This window comes from Chrysochloris asiatica, unplaced genomic scaffold (assembly GCF_000296735.1).
Source record: "Chrysochloris asiatica unplaced genomic scaffold, ChrAsi1.0 scaffold00009, whole genome shotgun sequence".
Lineage (NCBI taxonomy): Eukaryota > Metazoa > Chordata > Mammalia > Afrosoricida > Chrysochloridae > Chrysochloris > Chrysochloris asiatica.
Window position 1 is genome coordinate 20,015,418 of NW_006408527.1, and position 10,657 is coordinate 20,026,074.

At 47.4% G+C, this 10,657-nt stretch overlaps 1 protein-coding gene across 1 annotated transcript in view; it reads left to right on the forward strand.

Annotated features, from left to right (window-relative positions):
* Positions 1-225: 225 nt before the first annotated feature.
* The window catches only part of FMOD (fibromodulin), an 11,821-nt gene continuing 1,389 nt past the window's right edge, over positions 226-10,657 (forward strand). Inside the window, exons 1-2 of the mRNA XM_006834113.1 lie at positions 226-627; positions 3,481-4,460. Of these exons, the coding sequence (XP_006834176.1) occupies positions 3,488-4,460 (973 nt within the window). The 5' untranslated portion in view covers positions 226-627; positions 3,481-3,487. The remainder of the gene's footprint in view (positions 628-3,480; positions 4,461-10,657) is intronic.

A 10,657-nucleotide genomic window follows, 5' to 3' on the forward strand; every position in this document is an offset into this window, starting at 1 on the left:
ATTCATATCCCAGAGAAGTCGACACTGGTCAGAGATAGCCAGAGGCAGCTGTCCTATGTCGTGTTGCCTTATCCACTAGCCCAGCCACATGCCTTGAGGGGGATGCTCAAGCCAAGAAAGTTGGTATTCGTTCTCCAGGGGACACTTGTGCTACTGAAGGAGTTCAGAGGCCTCCTCTTCCTAAATCCTGGCCCACCCCATGCCTGCATTTTCCCTTGTGGATTTAATGAGCAATCCAGGCACCTCCTAAGAGACTGTACAAATAACTTCTGGGATGCCACTAACTCATTCAGCAGAGACAATCCCAGAGCTGCCAATGCTTCGGGAAAGATAAGTGTGTGGAAAAAGGTGGTTTTTACAGCCTCAGGCGGACAGAAGGGTTTTGCACCATGAGTATGCACTCCGCCCTGCAGCAGAGCTGAAAAAACCAGGATCCCAGCTCCTCAGCCCCTCTCTCCACAATATTTGATTAGGAATTTGGGGGCGGGACCCTGGCCTGGCATAGACACGCACACTCTCAGTAGACACTTACTCACTCTCGCTTCCTCTTTCTCTCTCTCACAAACGCTCCAACCCAAGGAGGCCAGACAGAGGAACGTGGCCACTCTCTGAAAGGTTCAACTCAAGGTAAGTTTAGTCATTTTATTTCAAATTCTATCCCTTATAGTTCCATAAAGGAAGTAAAAGAAGGGTTAGAGAATGGGGAGGAGGGCAGGAAGGGAGAAGGCACTTTTCACTCTCCCCATCTGTACACTGGTCCCAGGGATGCTGTAGAGGGCTAAAGGGAAAGAAAAAGAGAGGGGCTCCAGAGTTCTACTTTCCTGTGCTGTGCTTTTATTGTAGTTGGAGGGAACCTCCAATTCTCAGGCAGGAAAAAGTGAAGCTCAGATATTTAGAGAAGCTAGGTCTCTCCTACTCGCATATCCCCCACCATTCTAGCCCCAGGTGTCCTTGCAATCTCTCCTGGAGAGGAACTGTGAGCCCTACATGCTGTTATTAGTAGTTAATGTGTGTGTGTGTGTGTGTGTGTGTGTGCACGCACGCACGCGCGCACATGTATGTCTGTTGCTGGGCAAAGAGGAGTAAACAAAGAGGAATATAGAGAATTGGTCATGGCCAGGGAGCTGTGTATTGAGTTAGGGGTTGGCTCTGATCTCTCTAGCGTGGAGAAGAGGAAGCACAGTAGGTCCAGAGTAGGCTCCCCCAAGTCAGTCAGACCTAGAAACTTTCCACCTTACCACACTGAGCACAGGAGGGTCTCAGCATGATGGGACAAGTTTGAAGAGTGTATAGTTCTGGAGTATCATTGCTACAGGTAGGAGGTGAGGTAAGGAGAAGCATAAGCTCCCCACCAAACTCTTTCAGCAGGCATGGATCCTAAGGAGAAGCTAAATTGGGCAGGATATGCAGGCCCTTGGAAAGCTATGTTTTGAAGAGGAAAGCGCCTCTTGTCTGCCAAGGTGCCCAGTCTGGAAGAAGGAGAAATAGAGACAGAGGCTCACTGTGCCAGTCTACCAGACAGCCACCTTGGTCCTGCAACAGCCCAGGCTGTGCATGGAAAAATGTACTGTTGGCAGTAGGCCGCTCCATCCATCTTCTCTCCTGGCCAAAGCCAGGGACCAGCCAGCATGCCCAGGCAGTGGGCAGTTGGGTCTGCTTCTCAGAAGCACTGTGGGCTCTTTGTCTGAGGCCTGAGGATGAGCCAGAGTACCTGTTCCACTGCAGCCCAGGGACTGATGGGATGAAGCACATCTAAAGGAACAGCTTTCAGAAGACAGAGAGGTCTGGGAGGGATGATGGCCAGAAGGTAACTAGGTGATGTCAAAGAAAAGGTCCTTCCCATCAGTTCATTGGCTTTGACGTTGGATGTTTTACTCCTTTCTTTATCCTGTCCAGAGTTGCAAACTCCAGCAAGGCCCAAGAGCAATGTGAGGGTTATATGTAACTTCCAGGATCAAGAAAGTTTTTGAGATTTCTCTGTCTAGGAGTGACACTCCCACCTCTGAGAGGTGCCCATTGCCCACAGAGGTAAACAGTGCATTGGCTGTGGAGTCAGAGTATCTTGCCCAGGCATGATAATGCCACCACTGGTCCCTCTTCTAGCATACCTTCAGTTTCTCTCACAAATGACACCTAACCACACATTTCTCATCAAGTCTGCCCTTTCTCACCTCCCTAACATAGCAAGTTCAAATGCAATAGGCTTCCCAGCAATGTGGCGGTCTGGAGCTCCAGGTGTCCTCACTTGGAGCAGGTAACTTGTAATGAGAAGGAGAATGCCAGAATCCTATCCTAAGCCACTTTCCCTTAGGCATACACAACAGTCTCCAATTCTTGTTCCACATTTCGGTGTTTCTCATTCATTTCTTTTGACCACATGTAGCTATTGTATAATGCCTATGGTGGAGGTGGTGAGAGTTAGCATTTGCCTAGAGGCCACAGAAGACAGTACTTAATCTACAAGACAAGTGTTATGTCTGGGTGCCAGTGTCCCCAGGCTGCAGGAGATATATAACTGCTATAGGAAGACCCCATACCAGTGAAGTTGCACAGGTAGCCACAATCTGTGAACCAGAGGATTTTCTTACCAGCAAACTGTTAGAGATGGTGGCGCTTTGACAGACAGCCCACCCCTATAGTGACTGTAGAGTGACCACATACTCTGCCCTCCAAAGACTAAAGACCAAAAGCCCCCTAGCTGCCCAAGAAACCCAAAGATCTAGAAATAGTTCAGATCACTTGTACTCCAGAGGCTGCCGAGAGATATGAATAGAGCCAGAAGGTCTTTCCCTCAGACTCTTGAAAATATTCCTTCCCTGGGGAGTCCAACTGGATATGAGTTCAGCTCCCCCTACCTCCACCACCCCAACGATTGTCATGGACATTCCAGCTGCCCCACTGGGACCCTGGATTCATGTTGTCAGCTGCCATCATGTCAGTTCCAACTCATAGCGACTGTATGCACACTAGAACGATACACTGCCAAGTCCTGCACCAGCCTCACCACTGTTACATTTGCGCTGATTGATGCTACCACAGAATCAATCCATTTTGTTGGGGTTCTTCCTCTTTTTCATTGACCCTCCACTTTACCAAACATAATGTCCTTCTCCAGGAACTGATCCCTCCTGACAACATGTCTAGATTCCTAGAGGCCCGTAAAGCTATGTCCCGCCGGAAAAAAGAAAAAGAAGCCTTTTTACTTATATTTAAGTTCTTTCTAGTCTAAGTGTATTCTGTGACTCTGTGACCAGTGGAAAATGCACTGGTCACCTAGCTTACTGCAGACCCCATGTGCAGAACCAATTCTGGTAGGAGGCCAAACAGATTCTGGGAGGTACCTCTCCTAAGGTAAGGCTCAGGGCCTGGAGTGAAGTTAGATCTGCCCAGCCCACAACCTCAGGTTTGTCTACTCTGCCACACGGCCTCCAAAGAGCCTCACTCATGCCTGCTTGCTCTCTTCTCTCTCCCTTTTTGCAGAGACAAAATGCAGTGGGCCTCCCTCCTGCTGCTGGCTGGGCTCTGCTCCTTCTCTCAGGCCCAGTATGATGAAGACCCCCACTGGTGGTTCCACTACCTCCGCAGCCAGCAGTCCACCTACTACGATCCCTATGACCCTTACGAGCCCTATGAGCCTTATCCTTATGGGGTGGAGGAAGGTCCAGCCTATGCCTACGGCTCTCCATCCCCACCAGAGCCTCGCGACTGCCCCCAGGAGTGTGACTGCCCACCCAACTTCCCCACAGCCATGTACTGTGACAACCGCAAACTCAAGTACCTGCCCTTCGTCCCCTCCCGCATGAAGTATGTCTACTTTCAGAACAATCAGATCACCTCCATACAGGAAAGCGTCTTCGACAATGCTACTGGACTGCTCTGGATTGCTCTCCATGGCAACCAGATCACCAGTGATAAGGTGGGGAAGAAGGTCTTCTCCAAGCTGAAGCACCTGGAGAGGTTGTACCTGGACCACAACAACCTGACTCGGATGCCTGGTCCACTGCCTCGATCTCTGAAGGAGCTCCATCTTGAGCACAACCAGATCTCCCGCGTCCCCAGCAATGCTCTGGAGGGGCTAGAGAACCTCACGGCCCTGTACCTCCAACACAACGAGATCCAGGAAGTGGGCAGTGCAATGAAGGGTCTCCAGTCACTGATCTTGCTGGACTTGAGTTATAACCACCTTCGGAAGGTCCCTGATGGGCTGCCCTCAGCCCTTGAGCAGCTATATCTGGAGCACAACAACGTCTACAGTGTCCCTGACAGTTACTTCCGGAGCTCGCCCAAGCTGCTATATGTACGGCTTTCCCACAATAGCCTCACCAACAGTGGGCTGGCCTCTAACACCTTCAATGCCAGCAGCCTCCTTGAGCTGGACCTGTCCTACAACCAGCTGCAGAAGATCCCCCCAGTCAGCACCAACCTGGAGAACCTCTACCTCCAAGGCAATAAGATCAATGGTGAGACCAGGACACAGAGGGAAGGGAAGGGCTATTTCATTTGAAAGACCCCCATTCTGTGTTGTGGTATGGTGCTGCAGGAGAATGCACTGGACCACAAGGTCAGTTTGAACTGAAAGGTTTAAGATTCAAACTCACCAGCCACTCCTGGGAAACCCTATACAGAGTGGCTGTGAGTTGGAACCAACTTAATGGTATTTAACAATAACAACAATTCTAAGTGCTAAGGAGCCCTAGTGGCGCTATGAACCAAGGATTTTGCTGTTAACCACTGGGTCAGTGGTTCAAGCCCACTAGTTACTCTGTGGGAGGAAGATGAGGCTGTCTGCTCCCACAAAGACTAACTATCTTGGGAACCCTAATTAGCAGTTCTAGTCTGTCCTGTAGGGTCGCGCTGAGTGCTGGTGGGAATACAAAAGACAGAGAAACCCAACCCGTACACCTGCACTGGAGAAACCAAACAGCACACATGGAAACAGAGGGCTAAGAAAATTCAGTGAGGAGTGGGCTGGGAGGGGAGAAGACTTCCCCGGAGAGGTAAATTTCAATCTAGGTTTTGAGGGTTAAGTGGCTGTGGATTAAAGGACAACAGGACAAAGCCATTCTGGGAAGGAGATCACCACAAAGGACCCAGTCATTTGACAGGTTATGGGTAGGAAGCAGCCAGGAGACACATGTGTCTGAGAAGAAGTCTTGTGCTTAGTAGTGAAAGACAAGTTAGAAGAGGCTTGGAAGGGGGCAGTTGCTAGAGGGTTAGGGATTTAAGTTTCACTTCCAGGGAGAAGGTGGGCTGCTAAGAAACCTAGGTATCTGTGCTTTCTTACTGACCTGCCAGAGGATGATCTCTGTTTCCACGTGATCCCCTCCTGCCTCGATATCCTGGCCTGGTGTTTATTTATTTTTCAAACATAACAGCTGGTGGCAAAAAATGTGCAGCCTCTCATAGCTGAATGCCGTACTTGTTCTGGTCAGCTCTCCCTGGAGTACAAGGAGCCCTTGGTGGAGGGGCCAAGAGCCTTCCTAGGAGAACATGGATCTGACCACCACAGAGCCTTCCAGGGTGGGGTGGGGTGTTGCACAGGGCTTTTTATTTTTCAAGCACTTCCCTGTAGATGCCTAAATGAACCAAAAGGGTCATCTCTCAAAGAACGAAAATATTCATTTCAGATGGAACTATGCTAGTTGCTTTTCAGCTCTCTTTCAGAAGGTACTTACATCATCCCAGGGCCTCTGATGCCTTTATCCCAGCTGGAAGGTACTGAGCCAGCATTTAACCTCCCTGCGTCTGGCAGTAAAGTCCAGCTCTCTCTGGGGAAAGGAGGGCTCTTAATGACCACTGGCAATGGGCTTTGAAGCAGAGCCTGCTGAGTGCAAACAGCAGCATCAAAGCCCCAAGGGGGATGGAGCTGTCATCTTCTCCCTCTCCATCCTCTCTCTCCCTGTGTTCAGAGGGCAGAGCAGTCACTTAGCACGATGTTAATGAGCTGCACAGTCCTCCCAAATAACAGGGCTACCAACCCCAAAGGACAGTACAGGAGGTGGCAGGAGCAAGCAGTATGGTCCTCGAGTTCGAAGTGCAAGACACATCGTGTCCAGTCTGAGCTGTTTTCATTTCAAGTCTCTCTTTCTTTGTGGTCTTCTTAGTGCTGGATTTTGTTTTTGTTTTCTTCCCTTCTTCTCTAAGACATGTGTAAGGTGCCACGTACTACAGAGGGCTAGGTATTTAATCACAGCTGCCTATCATCCCACCTAGAAGTCAGCATTCCTCCTCTGTTGCCCACTCTGGTTTCAGAAAGACTCTCACATCAGAAATGCCATGGTGTATGCTGTGCTTCATCAGCATTTGACCCTGAAATGTGACAGTAAAGAGCCGCCATCTCCTCGGGAGAGGAGACGTTCTGACTGCTCCATTAGCAATCAATCAGAGGAACGGAACGTAGGGTGGAGCAGGTTCCATCTCAGCATCTCTGCCCCTCTCTGCCCCTGTGCAAATCATACCTGCTGCTCAAATTCAAAGTGGCCCATCTCTCCCAAAAGCTCTTCCAAAAACAAAATTACTTTAGTAAAGTGTCCTAACATCTTACAAGAAAGTTCTCCCTTAAGCCAAACAATCGAAAGCTTGTCCAGGGTCTACCGGAAATCCTTCCTTCTGTCATTTAAGTCAATTCTCCTTTATCTCATTGTCAGTTGTCGCTGATTCTTCTCTTTAGGCAAAATAATAACAACTCCTTATTTTTCTTAAACTAGTGAATTAGCACACGGGAAGTGCTTGACCTGGTACATAATTACATGATCTCTATTAGTATGATTTGTAGTCCTAGTGTGTTGCTGTAGGATCAGCACTGGACTGCGAACCACAAGGTCAGCAGTTCAAACCCACCAACTGTTCCTTAGAAACCCTATACCGAGTTGCTATGAGTTAGAACAGACTCAATGGCACTTAACAACAACAATTAGTATTATTAGCTTTTTTCCCCCCTCATTGCCACTTAGAAGTTAACAGAGTTTTTTTACATTGAAAAGATGGAAAGAGAAGGTGTCTCAAAGTCATCCAGACTGTATAGAGTTGAACTCTGCAACGCAACAACAAAATCACAATATCGACCACCTAGAACTAGGTTGAGAGCCCCTGGGGAAGTGGTGCAAATGGTTAGCATGCTCAGCTGCCACCCAAAAGGTTGCAGGTTGGAGCTTACCCAGAGATACCTCAGAAGAAAAGCCTGGTTATCTACTTCAAAAAAACAACTATTGAAGATGCTATCATTGTTGTGAACTGCTGTCAAACTGGTTCCGACCAATAGCAACCCTGTATAGGGTTTCCAAGGAGTGGCTGATGAGCTTGAACCACCAACCTTGCAGTTCAAACCGACTTTGCAGTCCAGCGCATTAACCACAGTGCCACAGCTCAATTTTACTCTGACTTACATGAAGTCACCATGAGTTGGAATTAACTTGACAGTCACTGTCAGACCAGGCATCTCTGGCTGGGAATGGTGAGGAATAGCTCTCTGATTTAGACTTTGCTGTTGTTGTTGTTGTTGTTAAGTGCCATTGAGTTGGTTCTGACTCATAGTGACCCTGTATAGGGTTTCCAAGGAGCGGCTTGTGAATTTGAACCGCAGACCTTGTGGTTCAAACTGACCTTGTGGTCTAGTGCTTTATTTCACAGTGCCATACTAGGTCTCCCAACAGGAAATGCTGCTCCCCAAACTCAGCCCCAACTCCTAGGGTAAATGTGAAGATGTCTCCCTGCACAGCGAGTTAAGCATTTGGGGGAGTAAAGGGAAGATGAAAGTGGGATTGAAGTAATCCTGTGAAAGAAAAGCTAAAAGAATAGGCACTGAAGGACACAGAGGGAGATAAGGCATAGGACTCTCCCTCCCCTTTTCCTTGGTCCATTAGTGTCTCCTTCAGTTTTTCCAGCCTGGCAACATCAAGGGAACAACACAGCTCGGAATGTTATTCTGAAGCTTTGGGATCCTTTGGTGCAGGGCGGGTACACAGGAGGAATTTGGAAAGATTTATGTCAGTATTTAATCTGGGCTGGAAAATATTCTCCAGTGTTTCCAAACAGAAGCCCTATCCTATTCACCAGCATGGGAAAGACAAATGGGGATTAATGGTGGCAGCCTGTGGAAGAAATTTAGCCACACTGGGCACCTAGCTGCCCACAAGGACTCCCTGTGATGTGTATTGGCATAACCACAGCTGGGATCCAGGATTTTCGCAGACAGCCTCCAAGCGGGGATAGAAAATCCATCACTGAATTTATAGTGCAGTCTCAAATAGGGTTTGGAAGCAATTTTTAAGCTGGGCCACTTCATTTCTTGTCCCAGATGCCATCTGTCCCTGTAACTGCCCTCAGCTCTACCCCCAAGCTCCCCACTCACACATCATCACATCTATTCCCTGCAACCACAAAGGAAACATCCAGAGCATTCCATATCTTCTACATCATTCTAAATACTCTCCAAAGAGTGGTATTGTCCACTCTCCCCCACTCTTTCCAATCTCCAATTATTCTTCGAGCTGGAATATTCTCTCTACTGTCTGAATACAAGCTAATTTGCTGCAGTTTATCTCATCTCATTTTAGTTCTTAACAGAGACTGAAATCAATTGAACTTTTCTTATCCAATTGTTTATTTTCTGAAAGCTATTGTTATGAAGTGCCACTGAGTTGGTTTCAACTCAATTGTTGTTTTTGTTAAGTGCCCCTTGAAGTTGGTTCTGACTCATAGCCACCCAGTTTAGGGTTTCGAAGGTTTTAAGTCTTCAGGAGAGCAGAAAGCCAATCTTGTGGTTTGCAGCCCAGTGCTTATCCTACAGAGCCACCACATTCGTATTTTGTAAGTATTTCATGCTAATTTTTTTTTTTTTTCTTATCCGCTATTTAAGTGCCCCATACTGTTTTCCTTGGAATCTTTATTTTCATGCCCATAACCTGCAAGGAGTTCTGGTGCAACAAAAATTAAGTGCTCAGACGCTAAACAAAAAGTTGGTGGTTTGAACCTACCTAAGGGTTCTGTGGAAGAAAGGTCTGGCAATCTGATTCCATAACAATTAAAGCCTAGGAAATCCAAGGGGCAGAGTCCTACTCTGTTACACAGAGTGAGAATCCCTCAATGGTACCTAACAACAGACAACAATATCCCGCACAATGGAGGCTCCCCAAAGAAGATTATCAGAGCAGCCTTCCTCCTACTCCTCCTGACTGCTACTACAAGTTGAGCCTCTAGAGAAAACAAGAGCCAGCCACAGTGGTCTGCCTGAGTGTTACAGAGCTGGGGATGTAGCCGTGCTGATTCCACCCTCCAAACCCCATGAATAACTTCTTCCAAACCCACTTCGTAGAGAACGACAAGGGTAATTTTCCTGAAACCCTCACTTAGGGAAGGCACCCCTAAAAGGTTTCACCAACTTTCTAATGGTGACTTTTGATCTCCCTGCTACAGTTTTTTAGCTAAGTTTTGGGTTCTTTCCTTAAAAAAGTCACCAACCCAGAAAACTTGAGACAGAAATAGTTGGTTGCTCCAAGGAGACACCTAGTTTGTTCCACTGAGAACAACTAGAGGGAGTACCGGCTGAAAAGCACGAAGGATTTATTCTAAAACCAGAAGGGGAAAACAAAACTGTTAGGAATGTATGGCTTATGGGGAAATATTTTAAAAAGGGGTACTTCTTTGGAGATCGAAGGAAGAGGGCAGCCCGTAATTATATTAAATGCAGGAGACAGGAGAGTTGTTTATTTGCTTTCTGAGCCCCAGTATTCTGAGTTTCTCTGCTATTCATAAGGTTTTCAGTGACTAAAGAGTCGGAAGTAGTTCGTCACTCTTTCTTCCTAGTCTGTCTTTGGAAGCTCATCTGAAACCTGTTCACCTGGGTGACCCTGCTGGTTATTTAAAATACCGGTGGCATAGCTTTCAGAATCATAGCAACTCAAACCACCACAGTACCAGAAACTGACAGATGAGTGGTAGCCGTTTGGTTTTAAGTGGAAACTGTCATTTTAAATTTTGAGGAGATCTGTGTGCATGCGCAGTAGAACCCTCCAGGGGTGGGGGTGGGGTATCCATTCACTCAGGTATCCCCTCTAGTCACCAGAATGGAGGTGCAGCAGACAGCGAAAAACCAATGAACAGATACCAAAAAATGAATGTCCATACCTGTATCTCCATGGTTCTGTCAGGTGTTCATGGCTGTTCTGATCCTTCCCCCACTTGGTCTCTCCCAAGATGGCGGCTCTGGGACTAGCTGAGTATCTTGAATTAGAAAGCAATGGATTTCTCGATTCTGCTACAAATTCCCCTAGCTGTAAGTCTTCCAATCTTCTAAATATTTCCTTTATATGTAGTTCAGAGTTCTAGCACCATTCCCTGAGCCTGCTTGGCCTGGTATTCTGTGTTGTTGGTGACAGAGCTCCTCAGGGCACTTCTACCCGATCCGCCATCTTGATTGTAAGCAAATCTGCTGCACAAGACCTTTTTAAAGTGTTGAAGAGCAAAGATGTCAGCCTGAGGACTAAGGTGCCCCTGACCCAAGCCATGGTATTTTCAATAACCTCATATGCATGCAAAAGCTGGACAGTGAATAAGGAAGACGGTAGAAGAATTGATGCTTTTGAGTTACGGTTTGGAGGAGAATATTGAAAGTGCCATGGGCTGCCAAAAGAACCAACAGATCTGTGTTGGAAGAAGT